Source organism: Vulpes lagopus, chromosome 5, assembly GCF_018345385.1.
Source record: "Vulpes lagopus strain Blue_001 chromosome 5, ASM1834538v1, whole genome shotgun sequence".
NCBI lineage: Eukaryota > Metazoa > Chordata > Mammalia > Carnivora > Canidae > Vulpes > Vulpes lagopus.
The window spans coordinates 35,439,258-35,461,622 of NC_054828.1; the positions used below are offsets into that span (position 1 = coordinate 35,439,258).

At 35.4% G+C, this 22,365-nt stretch overlaps 1 protein-coding gene across 33 annotated transcripts in view; it reads right to left on the reverse strand.

The window, feature by feature from the left end:
• Positions 1–11,946: 11,946 nt before the first annotated feature.
• Positions 11,947–22,365, reverse strand: part of NRXN1 (neurexin 1) — a 1,110,010-nt gene continuing 1,099,591 nt past the window's right edge. For all 33 annotated transcript variants that reach the window (XM_041755312.1, XM_041755311.1, XM_041755321.1 and 30 more), the window contains one exon: positions 11,947–15,434. In XM_041755312.1, the coding sequence (XP_041611246.1) occupies positions 15,127–15,434 (308 nt within the window). In that variant the 3' untranslated portion in view covers positions 11,947–15,126. The remainder of the gene's footprint in view (positions 15,435–22,365) is intronic.

Sequence of the window (22,365 nt, forward strand, 5' to 3'; positions counted from 1 at the left end):
TATGGAATACATGGGGGGAAAACTGTCCAGATTAGGAAGAAGGACAGCCAGTCACATTAACCATACTGAGGCTATGGTTTTTAATTTTGATTTTAAAGGTAAAAATGCAGTGCTCTCAAGAGATTATTGCTCATAACTGACAACATTAAGTGGACAAGTTATACTTCTACTAATATTATTTTAAGCTACTTGCGGTGGTATATATAACATGCAGCTGTGTTTCTCTGATTTTTTTTAATCAGAATAAACCAGAAGAATTCTATGTTTATAGCCTAAGGGAATGTGGACAGATTATTCCATGGAAACAGATTCTAACAGGTATCTTCATGTGATTTATCTGAACCCTTGGTGTCCATTAGAAATACCTGGAGAGCTTTAATAAATTAATAAATGTATATATTAACTAATTAATTAGTAAATTAACTGATTAGAAAATTAACATGTCTTGGCCCCATCCAGGTCCCCAGGGTAAGGCCTGAGCATTAGTAGTTGCTAAGGTTTGCCAGGTGATTTTAATGAACTGCTGGGGTTGAGGATCCTTGTGTTAAGTAATTAGATCCATATTTTAATATTTGAATTTTTCTTTTCTTTCTTGAATGTTTAATTAGTTTCTCCTCTTATAAGCTTGCTGAAACAAAATCAACAATTCCCAGCATCTGTCAATCATCAAGGAGAGATTTTTTTTAAACTTTTAACAACCAACACAATCTTCCATTCTCTTTTCTTTGTTGTGATGATATTGTGTTCTCCCAGCATTCCTCATATCTTCCTGGCTGCTACTCCTTTGCAAGATGCTCACAATCTATAAACTCCTGAAGTCCACAGAACTTAAGAAAGAAGGTGAATCCTTGTGAGCATCATAAATCGACCCTAACGTCTACCATCTCTCAGAGTTTCCAATTATGTGAACCATTTCCTTAGTAAAAGAGTTTAGGTTGTGTTTCCTGTCATCTGCAGACAAAATTATCCAGTCCTCATTTAAAATTTCAGCCTCATTTTGCGAACTGCTCTCTATAACCCTGGTACCCTTGCCTTCTCTGTTCCAGCCTCGCTGATTTTCATTCTGTCCCTCATGTGTTCCAGGCTTCTCTTAACACAGAGATTCCAGCCTTCTTCCCATCCTTCATCTGGTTAACTCCATCTTCACAAGTTCACTGAACTGGTCAGCTAACTGATTTTAGCTCTGGATAACTGATTTATCATGTGCTCATATTTCTTTTGTAAAATAATTATAATGCATGATTCATGCACATGTTTCTTTGATTACTGTTTGTCTCTCCAGTGACATGTAAACATTTTGTGGGCTCAAAATTATACATTGAGTATCTACCTCAGGGCATTTGGACATCACAGATGTTTTCTAAATATTTGAATATTTGAACAAAAAATGTTCTTACCTTCCATAAATGGGGATACAGAATAATTTATAAATAATAACTATTTTGAGAATAATTACTACGCATATATAAATTGCTCAAAATGCAATCTAAGGGATGTGAACAGTGCACTGTGTAAAAGCACAGGAAAAGAAAATGATTCTAACTTCTGCATTTGTCAAGTTTTATGGAAGGCACTGATATTTGAACTTACATATAACTGAGAAAATACATAAACTATAGACCAAGGCAGAATGAAGGAAATAATTAACAGACACATAGACACTGTGTGAATGTAGGAGTAATTGATTCCAACTGGGTTGATGGGAAAAAGCTTTACTAAGTATTATGAAGTGGGCCTTCATCAAATAGAAGAGAATGAGTTCTATTGGTATGGAACTTTGTGCTTTTCAGATTAAGGTACGAAATAAGCCAAATTACAGAGACATGCAAATACACAAGAAATTGGCTCAGGCTGACAGGAGCAAGCACCAATGTAGAGCACAGACTTTATTTTAAAGGCAAAACGGAGGCTTTTGACTTCTTAGAAAAGAAAACTGGTGTAATTAAGAATGTGTTTTGTAAAGATTGGATCACAGAGATGATAAATGTGGATCAGAGAGAAAGTATGGTTGTTACAGAAGTCCAGTCAAAAAATATTCTGAACTAATTAACCAGGGATATTGCACACATAAAGAATTAGACTTATTCAAGAGTATAGACAAGGAAAAGAGAGATTTAAAACATTCCACAAGATGCCAGGCATTATTTAAAATGTGTTTATATTATCTTCACTAATTGTGTGGAAGGTTGATAATGCTATTCACATATAATTTTAAATGAGAAATAATGAAATCATTTTGGGATATGCTATGTTCGAGATACCTAAGGAATAGGTAGTCTAGCTTTGGGGTACCAAATATTAAGAGGTATGGATGAAGAGTAAAAACAGAGGAATGATGAGGCACCAGGGTGGTTCAGTCGGTTAGGTATCAGCTTGGATCATGATCTCAGGGTTGTGGGATCCATCCCTGTGTTTGGCTTCATGCTCAGCAGGGAGGTTTCTTCTCTCCCTCTCTCTGCCCCTTTCCCCTTGCTCATGCTCACTCTTTCTCTCTCAAATAAATCTTTAAAAACAAACCAAAAAAAGGAGGAACTATTGGCTTGCTATAGAGCAGTGGGTTTTGTACCGTAAGAATGAGTAAGAAATACAAACATTCGAGAAAAGGCTTTAGGAAAGCAATTGACTACCATCTGGGTGCTTGTGTCCGTAACAGGACAAGTGTATATGAAGGGAGATCAATATAATGATACAATAGGACAAAAAGGCAGGCCAAGGTGTTACAAGTGAGACGATTATTATTAATTGGAGTGAGAAATGGAAAGGAAGAATTAGGAATAGTTGTTAGAGAAATTGCAGAATTTTGCATTTGAACAATGCAGTTCTCTTTGGGGAAAACAAATTACTGATATGTATCAATCATTCCTCAGTAACTGAGACTGAACTTAATGGAGGTCTTTGGGACTGGAGAGGATGAGGAAGTCTAAAGTCAAACTATTGAGAGGTTCAATAACAGAAATACCGAAATTCACACAGATGGTGGGAGAGCCCAAAGGGATGTTCTAGGCCAGGTGTGCAAGATGGAAGACAGGAGTCACTTGGTAAATGATAGCATTGGAAAAAGGTGGTGTGAGTTCAAGATTATTGAGGAAAGTGCTGCTCTTTACCTAGGCCTGTAAGGTAAAGGGAGTAGAAGGTGAGGTTTGTATTTTTGGTAACAGACCAGGAAACACCATCAACAAATAATAAAATCCTTGCTTGTCTTCCCCACTGATTTTTGAATTGTTATTCAACTATTGTAGAATAATATGTAAATGTTAGTAGAAATGCCAGTGCCAACCCAATTGTTTTAATTGAGTCACTCATTCAAAGAAATCTGTTGACTAACCACTCCATGCCAGACATTGCCCTTTTGCTACCGAATTTCAAAGCAGTAATTTTATCTGATAAACAGCAAGGTCAGCTGAAAGATTTACGTCAGAGAGCTGGAAAGAAATCAAGTTTGGGGAAATAATGATGGCATCACTAATGGGTACATGTTTTCTGCTTGCAGAGTCTATATATTTCTTGGCTATGGAGATAGGATGTGGGAATTGGAGTCAGGGGACCCAGATTTCGTTCTAACTCGGCTATTAACAGGCAGTGTCATTTCAGATGAGTCACTTCTTAACTTTAAGCTCCAATTTCCTTATCTACAAATGGAGTTTAAAAGTTTTCTTTCAGCTCTTCTAAACTATGATACTAAATTTAGTTTTCCTGGTTTCAGGAGAGATATGACCTAATATAGGAGATATTGATTTATTGCTAGCAGTCACTTTACATTTGGTTTCTTAACCTTTCTGGTTCTCATTGTTATCATTTAAAAAATGGAGATATGAATCTCAATTGTATCTGCCTCACAGGAAGATTGTAAAGATAAAATAGAATAATAGATTGGAATGTGTTAGTTATAAGGAGTATCATTATCACCAACACTGCTCAAATGCAGAAATATATTTAGATTTTTTTTTTTTTTTGCTTCATCATTCTCTCCTTAACTTCTGTTTTATTAGCTAAGACCCAGATGCATGTTATTGACTTATTACTATTTGGATTTCTGCTTTTTGTTAGCAACACTTATAAAAAAGAAAAATTATGCTACTTGCCAGTTATGCCAAGAAATTTGTTACAAAAATTTGTAACATGATAAAGTTAGAAATATCTTTTTGAATTATCATGGATTTTTGTTAACCACAATGTCCTCCATGTCCTCATAACCACAAAATAAAAAATAGTCAAGAGCTGCCCAGTTATTTTGGCTAGTTAACTTTTTTGTGTGTGAATAATACTTCCTAAGCCATTCTATGATCTCTGAAACCATTGTTTATGTTATGCTTGGTAATACGTACATATCATCTTTCTTGTCTATACAGAAGGTGGTTGTGAAAATGTAATGAAATGGCATTTGTGAACCATATGGCACCCCACAATGCTCATAACCATTAATAACCGTTAAGCCAGGTAGGACATTTTTATTGTCTGTGTAATTTTTCACAAAAAAATAATTTCATTCAAGGTTTTACCCACAAGTTTAAATTATGTCAATTTAAAATCAGAACCTATTAGGATCATAGTGTCCCTCTATGTAAAATTTTATCCAATAAAGATATTTTGAGCATTAGTGTTGAAATATAATATTTTGACGATGATGAAAGTGTAGAGAAGAAAAAGTGATATTGTGGAGAAGAGTAAATAAGAGTTTACCATCTTGATAAAACAAGATGCCTAAAGTTTAACTACTTACATTACCTATGAAAAGTTTCATTTTATCAAAAGTAGATCATTTATACAAGTCTTGAAAGGCAACAAAATTGATTGGTATTCTGGACTTCATGCTCACCACCAATGGATAATAAAGTCCTGATGTAGTGATGGAAAAAACAGGAAATTTTGTGAAATTTATACTAGGGTAGGAAGGAAACCTGGGGGAAAGGACAGATATCTGCTGTTAGCTTTGGGAGAAAAGATTTCTTAAAATACAAAGAAAATGTATGTGTTATTCAGTAACCAGATTGTCTGGAGGTAAATAGGATAAAAGATAAACAGGAAACTTCAAAAACAGAATAGAAACTCTAAAAAATATATGGGGATCCCTGGGTGGCTCAGTGGTTTAGCGCCTGCCTTTGGCCCAGGGCATGATCCTGGAGTCCCGGGATCAAGTCCCATGTCGGGCTCCCTGCATGGAGCCTGCTTCTCCTCTGTCTGTGTCTCTGCCTTTCTCTCTCTCTCTCTCTCTCTCTCTCTATCATGAATAAATTAAAATCTTGAAAAAATAAAAAATACAAATTTACAAATAATACCTAAAGAATAGTTTATATATAATACATTATGTATATATATATATATATGTATATGGAAATGGGAAGATATCAAAGATATCTATTTATCTTTTCCTTTTAGATGGTATCTTTCTAATTTAGATAAATTTAGATAATTTATATCTTTAATGGTATCTTTTCCATTTAGATACCTAAATGGAAAGATATCAAAGATAATTGTAATTAGGTTCAGAAGTCTCTGATAGCTCACAGTGTAAAACTACATTTGGGAGTCATGGTGGCCCTATTCCTGCCTTCTATAGGCAGAAATAACAGATGGAGGAATCAGAAAGAGGTAAGAAAATATACCTTCTTTTAAAGTAATGGAGATGTCTTTGTAACATGACTCAAGGTCAATAAGAAGACAAGAACTCTTTAGCATAATTTAGTCCAAAATTAAGTGAACAGGCAAGGTATCTTGTGAAGGTTGTCGTCAGGAGAACAACATATGCAGTGCAATGACTTTTTTGTCTTGTTTGGAAGATTTACTTATTCATTGTAGAGAAAGAGAGAAAGCACGGGCACATAAGGGTGTGGGTGGGGGAGGGGCAGAGAAAGAGAATCACACTTAGACTCTCTGAAGAGCATAGAGCCAAACATGGGGCTCCATCTCATGATCAAGAGATCATAAATTGAGCCAAAACCAAGAGTTGGCCACTCAACCAACTGAGCCACCCAGGTGCCCCAGTTTGTTTTCTTTCTTTCTTTCTTTCTTTCCTTCTTTCTTTCTTTCTTTCTTTCTTTCTTCTTCCTTTCTCTTTCTTTTTTTTTCATAGGGACCCATAGAGAAACCTAGAAGGAAACAGAGAAAATAAAGTTGTATCCAGAATACAAGACCACTTGGTTGTCTGTAATCATTTTTTTTTTCATATTTAAGACTTGAAATGTTACCCTACAGAAGTCCATTATGGCCATGCCTTTAAATGCATACTAGATATTGTGAAGATTTCCATGTCACGAGAGGAGCACAAACAATGAGGTTAAAGGACTGGTTGAAGGGGAAATGGGAAGAGTATAAAGAAGTGAGAGGGCATCTCTGTGGAATATGCTTCAAGATCCAAGGGAAATGCACACAAGCACAGGGCATGTGTCTAGAGGTGAGATCCTATAGCATATATAATGCATATAGGCAAGTGAGCAATATCAAGGCACAACCTCTTCCATCTTACCTCCTGATATAAAAAATTCAGATTTATCATTGGGGACATGGAGCAAAATAATGTTTAAACCTTTTAGTTCATTTTCTATGTTTTTTTCCATAGGTAGGGAAGGGATACATTCTATCCCATCCTCTCCTAGCCAGAGGCAGGCATCTGAGACAGCTTCAGAGTGAGCGAGGGACATAACGTGGGTCATTTGTGAAGAACATATAAAGAAAGAGGTGAATCTGATTTCTGAGACTACCTTTTCCCCATTCGCAGAGGGTAACTCCACATGCCCAATGATCCTTGATTATATTCGAGGAGAGACATATTTGGGTTTTGGGTCTAAGTTACTAGATGTGACATGACAGATGCTGAGATAAATTATTCCACTAGAACTGAGAAAAGGATAGAAGTTGTGAGACCATTGTGGCTATAGTAGGAAATTATTGCAAGATGGCCAGAAAGTAGCCATGGTGGTCCTACGAAAACCATCAGAATCAAGGGAAAACATAGAGGCTGGTCTGAGAGTAGAACCACATCATTTTGGAGAATGAGCTGCTAAATTCAGAACTGATTTTACATGACAGAGAGCATTCAATTTTAGTCAAAGTATTAAGTCACTAATGCATAAGAAACTCTATCAATGTGCAGACATCCCATCTGTATACCTTAGCATTTACCACTCTGAGAACAAGAACCGAATGGCTTCTAGCTGCAAACACTTGCAATTCCTTGCTTGAAGGCTTTCTCTGGACCACAGTTTATACTCAGTTTGCAACACCACATAAAGTACTTTGGGATTATTGCCTCTAACCTTTTACCCCCTAGAAGTCTTAAAAAAAAAAAAAAAAAAAAAAGACTGATGGGAATTGACAGATAAACATCCCCATTTCCTTAGCCCTCAGGCAAAACAATTCTGAAGCTTGTTCTACACTGTCTTCTAGAATTCTCAAGTGGCAGTGAGCCCCTACTGTTCCTAACAGTAACCCACCAAATATTACAATCTTATTGGGCTTCTTTCTCATCCTTAAGTCACTTCCCCATTCCTCTTCCCCATTCCTCTTCCAGCGTTCCATGGAATCACTTCTCTGAAAAATATTCTGATATTGAGTGAGCTTATTGGATAATGGAAGGAAAAGTCCATTATAGTGGCTTTCTGGAAATGAAAGAAAACAACCAGAGTACTTATTGGAGATTATCTGATAGACTAAGCAGGCCAGAAATCACACTTATATGTAAGCCTCTTGCAATCAGATTCCAAGAAATAGGGTACCAGTGAGAAATGATGCTCCAGGTAAGTGAAGAGTAAATGATTTATAGATCCCTTCTTCAAAAGCTTATCTGTCCTTGACAAGGCCATATGCAGCCAAGAGAACTTTAATGTGATCATGAAATTTTACTGGTTATTTTGACATTTTTGGAAAATAAGAAGTGACAGTAGAATGGAGGAGGCAAGATTTGCCCTGAGTTTAGAAGTAACACTCAAAGAATGTTTCAAATTCTATAATGATAAGCTTAAATCAAAATTAGAATTGTTTTTAAAAATAGATGCACTGTGGCCATTTTTCTCAAAAAAATGGTAGTGATTAATAAACATCATTACAAATTAAACTAATTCGCTTTCTCAGTAGATCCACTGACACATTAGGAGAAAATTATCTGTATCCTGATTGCAAGGCAACTTAGTTTCTCATGATCTTCTCCTAAACAAGATGAATTTATTGAGTGAATCTCCACTTAAAGATAATCGGCAAGTTGATGCACATTATTTGAGCCAGGTGATATGTATTATGACTATCAACCTAGGAAATATTAACATTTTGTACAGGATAATTGTTTGTTTGGGGGGGGTTTCCCTGTGCATTATTAGCTCTTTATCAACATCCCTGGCTTGCACCCAGTAAATGCCAGTAGCATTTCCCATCCCAGCCATGACAATGAAAACTGTGACCAGAGATTACAAATGTCTCTTAAGGGGCAAAATCCATCCCTGGTCCCCAGTTAAGGAGCATTGTTTAGTGGGAGGTCTCTTGAGTCATCCCTAATATCTTTCCTAGAGAAGAAATTTTCACTAAATGTATCTAAAATTGGCCAATGATTCTGTGTGAAAGGACATCGTGAGAGAACCAATTGTGAGCCACGCCCAATTTCTCATGGATAGTTATAAAGTTCTACATTTAAATTCAAATAATACATTTCATAGGTATAAGTTAAAGGAGACCTATCTTGGAAAAAAATCTGATGATTTTAATTGATCATAAATTCAATATAATCCAAAAACATCAGTTTTTTTTTTTTTTAAATAATGCAACCTTGAATATCACTATTACAATAAAGTTCAAATCAGGGAAACTGATACATCCATTGTAATTTGGCCTTATAAATACTGTGGTTACTTCTTTTTATTTATTTATTTACTTATTTATTTATTTATGATAGTCACAGAGAGAGAGAGAGAGGCAGAGACACAGGCAGAGGGAGAAGCAGGCTCCATGCACCGGGAGCCCGACGTGGGACTCGATCCCGGGTCTCCAGGATCGCGCCCTGGGCCAAAGGCAGGCGCCAAACCGCTGCGCCACCCAGGGATCCCCACTGTGGTTACTTCTATATCACATTTTGAGAACAGTGGTTTAAGAGAAGGGAATTAAGATTATGAGAATTTTAGCATCCAGATAATTTGAGTAATAATTAAGGGAAACCAAAATGTTAAGAATGAAGAAGAGAAAACCCAGGCAAGGGTAGAGAGAAGTAATAATATTGGAAATGCTGTTATGTGGAAAATGCACAAAGGAAATTAGAACCAACAAATGGGAGCTATAGGAATCTAGAAATAAGAAATCACAACTACCCTGCAATGAAATAGACGACCTCACAAAAGAAGCAACCACTTCTTTAGTCATGGCTAGATAATACTTTGGGATATGTAAAAATGCCACCTATATTAGCACTATTAAACCATCAAAATATTAATTTTGAACATATAATTTTATGTGAATCCTACTCTCTTTGTAGCTGCCCAGAACATCTCCATGTAATAGTGTTAAGGAGATAAACTTTACTTTTTTTATCTTCTAGTAAAGTATCGAATTCTAACTATGTAAAGCATTTAAACACATTATATTTGAAAACTCACAAACTAAAAGTTGCCTTGTCACACTTATGATTTTTTAAAAAAGATTTTATTTATTTTGAGAGGAAGGGAGAGTGCACACATGTGCATGAGTGAGGAGAGGGGCAGAGGGGGAGAGAATCTCAAGCAGTCTCCACACCCAGAGGGGAACCCGATGCAGGGCTTGCTCTCAGGACTCTGAGATCATGCCCTGAGCTGAAATCCAGAGTTGGGTGCTTCACCAACTGAGCCACCCATGTGCACCTCATTATTTTACTTATCTGAATAAGCTTGATATGGTGGAATGATTTTCAAACCAGACTTCAGGTTCCAAACATCTTGCTCTAAATTCTGTGCTTATGACAGATCATTACTAGTTTCTATAACTGTAAAAACTCATTGTTCTAAGCAGTAAATATGAGAAGTATTCAACAAAACTTATTTATGCATTTATGTATTTAAAAGACCCCGTTTATTTATTGCTATTTTTACTGAAGTATCAATAATGTGGCTCCATATTCTGTTTCTTCAGGTAGTTTTTTTTTGCACTCTTAAATGAGGTTGGTACATTAGAAACCATCACCATTTCTTTCACAGAACTGGAATTCAGGTAAGGAACATTGGATGCTACCACTTGAATACCCATTTTCCTTACCCAGAATTGCTGTCTTGTTTGGGAGAACAGCACTCAGTAATTGGTCTAGAATCACTCAGCCTCCTTGAAAAAAGACAAACTATCAAGAAGTGGTCAAAGCATCTTCTTTGTATAAGCCTCACGAGGAACTATTTCCTCCTTTCCAATGAATTTAATTTTGAGGTCAATCAGGTGTCTTTTTGTAGTCCATCTACTACCCTGGAATATCAACGACCTCCACAGGATGGACGCTTTTGGTGGATAGAGCCTTCCTTGCTGTGCATTAGATATGTACAATGGATCTTCAAAATACTTAATTATGCCAATCTTTGGAGACATTTGTCTTCAAACGAATATCACATTGTCCAAAATAGTAGATATGAGATGAACAGAGTGATTTACATACACTGGTCTCAATAAATATTTGAAGGTTGAACTTGTAAAAATGAAGCAAAGTTAATTTATATAAAAGTCAGGTAGCTGAACAAGTTATAGAAAAGGATACTGTCCATGTACATTGTAAAAGTATATGATATCTCTGATGCTTTTTGATCCTCACTGAACCATTTTCTTCCACATTATTTTTATAACAAAGTTTTGTTTATATTCAATGTCTGTTTTACTGGTTTGATTCTTAATATTTTAGAGAATTTTGAAGTCCTTTGAAGATTGATGAGCCCAATTAGGCTCTCTTCCTGAGAAAATACTTTTCTGAATATATCTGTCAAGTTTTATTAATAAATATTGTTAGAGATTCCTAATCCTTGAATTCTGTTTACTACTGGTAAATTTTGTACTATTTATTTCATCATCTTTAAAATTTCGTGCTTTTAAAAAGGTAAGCTATATTACATAGCCTTTAACTTAGACATTAAGAAGAGGTAGATTGTTTCCCTATTATATTTAAAAGTTATGAGTTAATAAGAAATAACACATGTCTAGAACAAGGTAGGTGTAATATAGATTAAACACTCATGTTGAAACCGTTTTCAGTGAAAAAGGAGAAAATGACCAAACTCCTGCTTTCCTATCAGATTATTCTCAAAGCCCAGAGTTTTAAATCAGTTACCAACTGTTGGACTGAAACTTACAGAAAGTGAGTGATGGGTCATCTCACTTCCACAGTCACTTTGCTTTTGTGGGAAAAAAAAAAAAAAAGTATGTAAGAGATGAAAAAGTATATTCCTTTACACACTTTTTTGCATTTTTATTTTTCAAATAGCACAACCTGAGCAAACATTTTTGACATATTTTCTTGAATTATTGTTATGGAAAATTATAGTATACAAGCCACCTTTTCTTTATACTTAGTTGTGCAAGGCACATTCGTTCTTATGATCCTTACTACCCTATGAGGTTGATATTATTACCCATAATTTACTAATGAGAAAAGTGAGAGAAATTATATCTGTCAACTTGTAGCTAGTAAAAGATAGTACTGGATTTAATCACAGGTTTACTTGAATTATACTGGTTTTTATAGAGAAAATCCTACGTATGAAATCAGCATCTTCATGTTGTTTTTAACTACTTCTTACAAGTTTGCAGTTTCATGGAGAGCAAGATGCACAGATGTAAACAGAGGTACATTTAGTGACTGTATCTTAAATCTATGAATGTAGATGTGCTTACTGAATATTAAAACCCAGAAAAAGATCGGCAGTATTCATCCCCTGCTTGTCTAAAGGGCAGGTTTTCCTTTCAAATTCAGTCTTCCTTACTGGGCCACTTTTCCCAAAATGGTGCCGCATACGCTTTTTTAAAAATCAATAAATCCACAGTTGTATTAAGAAATATTTTATTAACAAAACAGTAAATTCCACTTGCTTAGCATTTCCAATAATGGATAAATTGGCCTTGCAACAGAAAAAACAAAACAAAACCCTTAGATACCCAATCACACAAAGCACTAGAAGGGTAGGGTCATGTGGCCTTTCTTTAATGTCTTGGGGATTGACCACCTCACACATTATTGTAGTATTTGTTTTTTTGTTCTTTTTTTTTTTAAAAAGGCAACACATTACATGGATAAAAAAGAAGCATACTCAATCAGAAAAGTTACAGTCTAGAGATGTAATCAAATTTATGCCAGGTAGTGTGAAATCCTGTTAACTGCAAACTATTCATGGAACCCTGATACATTTGATATGAAGATACTTGGGATCTTATTCATGTCTTTTTTTTCTCTCTAGCTCATGTTCCTCTCTTTTCTTTCTCCATTCACAAAGAAAGAAAGAAGAAAAAAAAGAAAAAGATTGCTAGATTTTGTGTAGGCCAATAACATTAGAAGTATTTTTACTGACAATATTAGATTATATCATTACATGAAATTTTAAAATTTATGCTGGAAAGAAACAATGAAATCAATCCCAAACAACATGCTTCATAGATATACTGCTTAAAAATACCATTATTTAATTTATTTTCTATCATATTTTAGAATCTTTCCAGTTGGAAACTAGGTTGAGTTCAGTAGATCATACGGAAAAGCAACCATTTCTTTTTAAAAACCTCAAGCTGTAAATTAGTGGTTTCATATTTACCTTCTTATTTCACTGGCTTTCCCTGAGTAAGACTGAATGAGAGGAAAAAAAAAAAAGACATGAATTCCTTAAGCTAGCAAATTAAAAAAAAGAAGAAAATCTGAAACACAAGTTATAGATACTAAATTTTAGTTTTAAACCTCTACTTTCTGGGTCATGAAAAGCCTTTAAGACTTTTCACACAACACAATTACTTGGCAACCATAGATAGTGGTGATTTGCTATGAATTACACATATTTCTAAGGTGCTGTATGTCTGAAATCCAGGCCACTTTTTGGCTTTTTTCATCATCTAAAGTATCACAAAAGATGTTTTGCATTTTTTGCCTTTGCTGATTAAAGCTAATTGTAAAGGTATTCTCTTTTATGAAATCTAATATCATTCTTTTAGGAGATGTTTTAAAGTAATGCGACCAATTTTTACTGAGGCATCACCTTCCAATCTAATAATGCATTTCCTTTGCATTGCCTGCTCATATTAATAATTTATTGCTATGAACATCATTGAAACAATATGCAAAACAAGTGTCAAGTGTATAATCTATATTTCTCTATTACTTAATGTGTGTTAAACTAAAACTATATTTAATGATATATATGAAAACCAGAAAAGTTAAAATATGGTCAATAATCAACAAATAGAGAATGATTTTTTAAGATGGATAGTAATACAGAATCAAAGATTACTAAAAATACTTTCTTAGTTGAGAAAATGTTTACTTTCCAAAGTGTTTATCATGCACATCAAGTTCAGAGATTTTATATACATATATAAAATCTCGTATGTATGATTTTATTGGAAACAAAATTTTTAATTGCAGCAGCCAGGGTGGTTAAGGTATACATTAGCCTGTTTTGCTTCTGTAACCTCCCCCACAAAATGGTTCATATTCATGCAGCAATATACCAGTGATATTCTATTTGATAAGAAAAGGTTCCATTTCATTAGGGACTAAAATATTCTCAGGGTTTCTTGGAAGCATGATCTCAATGAAGCAAATCACCCCATTTGTCATCAATACCTTGGCACAACTATCTTCCTTCCTTCCTGCTTATCAATTTGTCAGTAAACATTTGCTGTTATATATATGCTTGGGTTTTCCATCATATTTGATGGATTCCTCTGGATTTGTGTGTGTGTGTGTGTGTGTCTGTGTGTGCATTTGCGATTGTAAATGATGAAAGTATGTGGAAAATGTGAGTATTTAGGGGAGAAAAGAAGATTATAAGATACATATGTATATATTTTACCTTCTAATTCACACCTTTCATACAAATACTAAAACTTAATTGCAACAGAATGAAGGCTGTACATGTTAGAAAAAAAAAGTAGCTGAGTCTTTTTATATACATTCATACATATCTTCCTTAGAATAAACACTACATTGTAATTTTTTTAAAAAAGTAAGTAATTGTGGCAATTTATAATGGTGGCAAAAAAAAAAAAAAAACAACCCTGAAATAATTGTTGCTCCGATGTCATAAAACTCCCTATACTTAGCAACACTTATAACATTGAATTTACCAAAAATGGCTGAAGAGCAGAGATATATTTTGCATTTTCTATACAACAGGCTATAAAACGTCACTTATCACAGTCCAGAAAGCACACAGAGATGGATTTTATATAAACATATGTAATAACATATTAAGCGTGCATGAAAATTTCCCAATGATTGCATCTATGCCCTCTTGTTTTTTTGTTTTGTTGTTTTGAAATTTTAGTGTGAAAATGTGCCTTATATTTCACATTGTTGAAAATAAGGCCTCCATACTTTTTTTCCCTCACCACCAGAAAGGGGCTTTTTGAATGTGTTCCTACACAAGTCTTCAAAAAAGCCAGCACTTTGTTTCAAATGCAAGTTCCAACCACTGCTCCAGTTGCGGCCAGGTGGCAAACCCAAAGGTTTGCAGGTTGGGTCATTCAAAATGACACAGTCTTCTCTGGCAATCGGACTAACTGACTTCTCAGGAAAGCGCTAGCACTTTGGCTAAATCCAGGATCATAGGTAGCTTCTTTTTTTTTTTTTTTTTGTGTTGTGTGTTGTGTTGTTTTTGTGTTGTGCCTTGATGTTGTAATACTCCTTTGCTTTATGAATGCGTGCGGTCATCACTGTCTTTTAGGAATGTTCCAGCAACATAAAGACAGGCAGAGTAAATGAAAACACTGTGGATGTTAGGGAATTTATTGGCCCCTGTTTTTTTTTTTTTTTCTTTCTTTTTGGAGAAACAAGAGCATGAGATACTTGTTTTTATTTTTTAAAAACAGTCTTTCCTTCCTGATTGCATTCCCTGTCTTCTTTTGTATGTGCTTCGTAAAAAGGAAAGTAAATAAGTTTATATTATGTCTCAGATAAAATGAAGACTATTTCTATACAAGGGTCTTTTTAAGATCTTGGAATCAGACGTAATACTCTTTATCCTTGTTTTTCTTATTTTTGTTGGCGCTTTTCGCACTGCTGGGTTGTTTCTCCTTTACAACAGCCCCATTGGACTGTGCTGAGTTACTGATGTAGTTTCGACTCTCGTCCACATGGTACGAGCCTTCATCCCGGTTTCTGTACTTGTACATGGCATAGAGGAGGATGAGGATGCACAGGGCGGCGGCAGCTACTATCCCCACCACCATGCCCGTGGTGCTGCTGGACTCCCGAATCACTTCTGCGGAGCCTGGGTAGGGCTCTCTCCCGCCGGCTCGGGTTGGGTTAGCTGTAGGAGACAGGGCGAGAAGAAACATCGTGTGATGACTGGGTTCACCCAACCCCCGAGAGCTATAACATTAGAATATATGTGTACATGTGGATCTTACTTCTACATATTATATATGTATATAATTACATACACATATTACCTAACATTTACCATCTATTTCCATGCCTAATGGAATAACACCCACTGCTTTAGGGAAAGTCTACTGCTGCTAAATGTAGCAGTCCCTGTGCCTCACGGTCACTAAAAACTAGAGACTATGACTCAAAGCACTAGGGGGGAGATCTGTTGCTATCTTTTCTTTATCACAGATCAGTTAACAAGATTTTCTAAGTGCAGCCCCAAATAAGCTTCATGCAGCTCTTAAGGGCCACGTTGATGTGTTAGGTGAAAAATCAGAAACCCGACATGGTAGATGAAATCATAATGACACTCCCTTATACTATCAGAGGGTATTAATTTAGCAATCAAGTTGATGTTCATACAGAACACTCAGGGCTAACTCCAGACTCTGAATTATGATACCTAAATTTAGTAATACTTTAGAAATCTGACTGCAGGGCAGCCCCGGTGGCTCAGCAGTTTAGGGCCACCTTAGGCCCAGGGCGTGATCCTGGAGACCCAGGATCGAGTCCCGCGTCGGGCTCCTTGCATGGAGCCTGCTTCTCCCTCTGCCTGTGTCTCTGCCTCTCTCTCTCTCTCTCTCTCTCTCTCTCTCTGTCTCTCATGAATAAATAAATAAAATATTAAAAAAAATAAATCAGATTGCATCATACAGTAATGAATACAGTACTGAACAGTAAGATAATCCAAGCATTCTGAATGGACTCTCATGCTTCCTTAATAAAAGCATGATTTTAGTCACATCTTTACAAACTAAAATAACACTAAGTCCTTTTCTGTCGGAGGTGTATTTATTCATATAAGTGTAGTATGTATCACTTATTCATTGGCAGTGGCTGAGTGACCACCAAAACTATATTTGGGAGGGTGAAGTAGGAAAATATTTTTTTCAGTTTTATAGACTATCTAAATCTGATATGAGTCAGAATTTAGTACTTAATACATAATAACGAATAAAGGACTGCCTAGCCCACTTTTTTCAACTGACAAAATTCTCGTTTAGTCTTTCCAATGTATAAATAAGCTCTTCCATGGCATAAGAAAGGGATTACAGGGTTCATTACTGTCTTCTCCAGGGCATAGTCAGGCACTGAAATTGATGATAGATGGAGAGAAAAAGTCCTGGAATTTAATATGTAAATGGGGTTTGGAGAGCGAGGAGCAGCTCTTTTCCTCTACATAAGGAACTTTTTTTTTTTTAAATATTTTAAATGAATAGTAACTGTACAGAGATAAAAACCAATCCTATCTCTGACCCTCAGGTCATTTTTCTCTATGGATTATATTTTCTTTCCCTGAATCTCTGTCCTCTCTTTTGTCTTACAGAAAAAGATTACTTTTCTGATGCAGTGAATTAAAAATGCTAGAATTTTCAAAACGTCATTTTTTTTGTAATGCATTAAAATAATCTCAAGAATGAATTAAAATAATCTCAAGGTTGTAAATATGTATCAGATACAGATAGATATGTGCATATAAATGGTGTGTGTGTGTTTATATAGAAATTGAATAATTCAAGAAGACTAAAATTATGACTATTAAACATCATTTAGGAGCTATTTTTTAATATTTCTACAAAAGTGCCTGTTAAATACTGGTAGTCATTTACCAGCCATAGCTCTGTACTGCTCTGTAATTCCATTTTCAAACATCACCAAGACTTCCTCCGCATAATGGGGGTTTCTCACTGTCACTTTCCTTTCGTTCCCCAAATAAAGCCTTACAAATAGAGTCACTTACAAAGTACAGCCCTCAGTCGCAAAGCAGCAAGAGGCTATGTTCTGGAGCTGCAAATTGTATCAGGTGAAACCCTTCTATTCTGAGTATATTCCTGCATGTTTCACAAAAGCTAATGTAATGTTGCTGAATAAAAGGCCGTAGAGTTGCTTCTGTGGCCACGGTGGAAGGAAACAAAGACCATAATCCACAGCATTTGATTACAGGAAATTAATTCCCTTTCAAGAAGAACAGAACCTCCTGCAGGATCTCTGTCACTACCTCACAAACCAAAAGCAGCACTTTCTCTCTCAAATATGGTCATCTTTGCCAAAGTCGGCCAATTAGCTCAGTTGCTAACTTCCACGGAATGACAACTTTTTACTTGCTCATTTGTGGATCATTCTTTTAACATGGTATCTTAAGAGCTAAAGAAAAGATTTTATTTAAATGTTACATAAATCTTTCCCCCCACCCTGATGGAATGCTTTTATTTTAAACACATTTCCATAATTACCTCACTTTGTCTGTCAGAGAAGAATGGGAGAATGGATATAAAATCCTCATCATATACTTCATGCTAGTAAGAACTGAGAGTTTTAATGAAATGCAGGGTTTAAATGTTAGAGTAGATATGTTCTTTTTTTTTTTTTTTCTAGTTAGGAACTGGTATGATAAATGGACTATCTTATCCAAGAATTTTAATCTTACTTTTATCTGCTCAAATATTTCTGATATATTTTCAGAACAACTGTGTAAGAGCACAGGAACAACAAGTTGATGTTAAAACTAGAATGAGATTCAAAGACCAAAGCAAAGCCTCAAATGCTTCAATTTTGCCATATGGGCATTTGATAAACACCTTCTATTTAAGGAAAATACTCGCCTTTTTTGCAACTCCAGCCAAAATGTTGCTTAAGTCACATGCAGGCCTAAAAATATCTCTGTAACCCATATGTAAATAAAGATTCTAAATACCATTTTCTAAAAATAGCCGACCAAAAAAATGCCAAAACCCAATGATGAAACACTTTACCCTTTACCTATCAATTGACATTAAAAAATTAATAACCGCCACAGGTATTCTAATAGGTCTGTTTGCAATATGCAGTCACTTCCATATCTCACTGATTATTTAACAACTTTTTTTTTCAGTTTTTGCTTCAAATCTGAAGGCTAAGTGACATTTTTCTTAAATTTTGTGCTAAGATCAGAAGTGTTTATACACTAAAGACATCTCTTCCAGATGTACAAAAAAGACTAGAGAAATTTGGGGCGCCTGGGTGGCTCAGTCAGTTCAGCTTTGGACTCCTGGTTTTGGCTCTGGTCCTGATCTCAGGGTCCTAGGATTCAGCCCTGCATTGGGCTCTGCTCTCAGTGGGGAATCTGCTTGTCCTTCTCCCTCCCCTCTGCTCCTCTCTTTCTCTCTCTCTAATAAATAAATACATAAAATCTTAAAGGAAAGGCTAGAGAAATTTAAATATATTTATAAATTATAAATGTGGCTTCACTTATTGTTATAAATGGTTTATTTTGATGATCGCTGGAAAGCCTCTGAGGAAATTTCACATTAATTTAAATGCAGTGAATAGTAGAAATAGCTAAAAAGGCTAAATGCCTTCTTATATAATTTAGTTAAAATTTTATAGCAAAAAAGAAACACAGTCATCTCTTAACCCTTTATAACAATGAGAACAAAGGAACTTAATCAGAGAAATCCATAGGCAATTCTTTTATCTCATGCATTTGAGAATTTTGCAGCTCCTGTACAGTCTATAATACACTAAATCAAGGCATTGTACATAAATACAAGAATCTATATGTGTTTCTTCTGCAGTGTTAAGAAATAAACAAATGAACTAAGGTTTACTTTCACTCTCTCTCCCTTTCTCTGCTCCACCCCCCATGTGATGAGAACAAAGTAAAGGAGAGTAAAGGAGGAGCAAAGAGAATGGAATATATACAAATCAGCAGTAAGTCCTTGAATGGTCAGAAGTTAACTGACTTATAGGTGAAACTAAGCTAATTGGACCAGAGGCATAAGGAGCCCAGGTCAATGGAAACTTTTCATTGCTTCCATGGATGGGGACCGAAGAAGCCAGAGCACATGAGGACCCTCTGTTAGGACTGGAAACAGGCAAGTAAGCATTCAACTGTGGTGGTGGCACCAGTATTTTGAGTTGATGGTTAGGTCACAAGCCAAAAAAAAAAAAGAATAAAAGAAAGAAAGAAAGAAAAGAGTATATGAAATATTCCAAGTGCCTGTTTATATCCTCTTTTAATGATACGTAAAGTAGGAAAGCATCATGAATTATACACAATTTCTGTGAACACTGAAACAATAGAAGATTTTTACCCCCATGTCATCTACACCCATGATGCACCCTCAGAGTCAATCAGAATGGAGCGTAAATCGCTGGGTCTACTACCTGCGAGGAAAGCGCATACACACACCAGAATGGCAATATGAAGGCTTTTGATCTCTGCTGGCATTTTTGCCTAAACGATTCAGAAGCTATTGACTGCACTGGCCAAGACAAAGAGCTGTCAAAAGGGTTATAACCTGTTTCATATAAGCTACTTTTCAGCTAAATGGCTGTGAAAATATTCCTGGGACTCATGGACGGGTAAACAGTGTTATCTTAGAGGACAGATGAGAACTGATTTTTAATTCTTTCTCTATCTGTTCAAACATTTGGTAGGATCTCATGGTCTCCAGAAGCCTTCTACATAGTCTGTTTTGGCCAGATTAATCAAGAATCTGGGCCAAAGTATGTTAGCTCTATGTATTTTCTTATTTTTCATTGCCTAATTACTACTGTGATTATGTAGGTAGGCATAGTCTTTCAAGTCTTAGGATACTTATTAACGTATTTCCACATTATACCCCGAACCAATTTATTCATATCGGATAATCCATTGTGGAAAATACATAGTAAGTGCAAAAGAATCCAGTGCCTTGTCATATAAAAAGGATAAAAAATGCATTTGTTGCTTTCACAAAAAAATTTAAAAATGAAATATTCAAAATTTTAACTTATCCCTCAGTTTGCTGAGATAGTTATTTTAAACAGCCACGACAGGAAAAGAAATTGTCCTGATGTATGTTCTTTCTTTATTTTTGACAGCCTTTGGCACTGCATCTGTGAAAGAACATCATTTCCCCAAATAAGAACTCATTTCGATCCGGTTAAAAAACACCATGGAACAAACATGTTTAAGTGATATATGAGGCTACAGCAGAGAACAGAAAAGTGAAGATTGTTTGTAGCAGGTCTTATTCCTTAGCAGGTCCTCTGGCCCTCTGCCAACAACTCCAAGCTCCTCTCCACTCTTCCTCCTACTCCGTCCCCCTCTCTACCCCTTCTGTGCATCCTGCCCCGAGCTCATGACTTGTCCTTGAAGGTGGCCCTAAAAGAGCATAACGGGTCAGCAAGGTGTTCAAAGAGTGACAAAACTTATTGCCAAGTTCCTAATTTCAAGTCCCAATATAAAATCATCCTTATTGGCAAAAAACAAACAAACAAATGACTAAATGTGATTTTTTTCACTACAACATAGTCTTTGTGTTTCATCTTGGAATGGTTTACTTTATAATTTAACATTCTAAACTTGTTTACAGAATAAAATTATATGCTTTATCAAAATAAATGGCATCTTGTTACCAATTTTGAACTTTTGGTATTTTATTATGAATTTTGTTCTGCAGATGGGGTATGGGGATATGTAGAGCACATTAAGCCATTAAGCTTTGCACAGGAGCCTGTATTTCTCAGTTTGCCACAGTCTGATTGTATCTAGTCATAACCTTAGTTTATGCAAATGGGGAGCATAAAGCCCACATTTATTTAAGATGATTCACAACTGAAGTTCTAAAATAACTGCATTTTGGAAGGTAAATTTTTGAACATTCGCCAGTTTTTCCAAAGAGGCTTCACTTTGCAGTAGAAAGTGTCTGGCATCCTTTGGTTATTCTTTCTGAGACTGGAAAAATAGCAATCAGATATTGTTATTAAAAAATAAAACTGCTCTTGATTTATGTTTTTCCAATACTGCACAAGAAATGATGCTTATAGTCCTAATTCTGTCACATAAAATGAGGGTTTGGTGGGTGGTGGGACCTTATATTTCCATTGGTGAGTTCACCAAGGCAATAACCATGCCATCAGATGCTCTTTTTATCACTCAAATTGTCATTTTTATGAAACTATTCTGTATACTTGGATGAGCTGTTCTTTCACTGTAATCTTATTATATTTATGTTGTTTCCAAACTTAGCTTTGCAGGGTAAGATTACAGTTTCCAGGCGATTCTTATTGTTTGTTTTATTTCTTCAGTATAGGCTGTTAGCGTATAGGTACGCCATCAACCATGACCCTGTCACATCAAGGATGAAGCAAGAGTTTCCTAATATACCAATGACAGTTTTTGAGTTTTAAGAAAAAAAAAAATACAAGAGACTGCCAACTTTAAGAAACAGTAAAGAATAAAGCACATTAATGATAAAAAAACCAAACAGAATATGAGCTAAATATTTCAGATCGGGAGGCGTATATAAAGGATTATAAAACTATAATGCTCAACACATATCATTCTGCCATCTGAAATTGTTAGATATCCTGTCTTACAATAATCCTTTTTAAAAATTATGGGCAAGATGCATTCATTGAATTCTTTTCTCACTGAGTCTCTGACCAGTCTTTCTGGTTTTATCATAAATTAAACTAAAAGTAATCAGTTTTAAATTTCTGTCTCCACCCCACCTGCCTAAAATGATCTCATTAGAACAGAGCACTGTACTGTGTTTTAATAGATGTGGAAATTATTATAATTCTAGGCTAGTCTTGGAAATGGTTTCAGATTTATGAGGGAAGATTTGATTTTTCCAGTACCCAGTTTCATTAATACTGTGAAAAGAAAATTGGAATTGTAGGCTCCTGGGGTGTTTGTAAATTGAGATTACCACGTTTTTGTCCCCCCATCTCCAGAAAAATAAAGTTTGTTATTTTTTCCATTTCTGTGCTTCAGTACAATGTGGGTCAGAAGAAACAATTATGATGCAATCACTCAAAAGAATGCATGCTTAAATGCC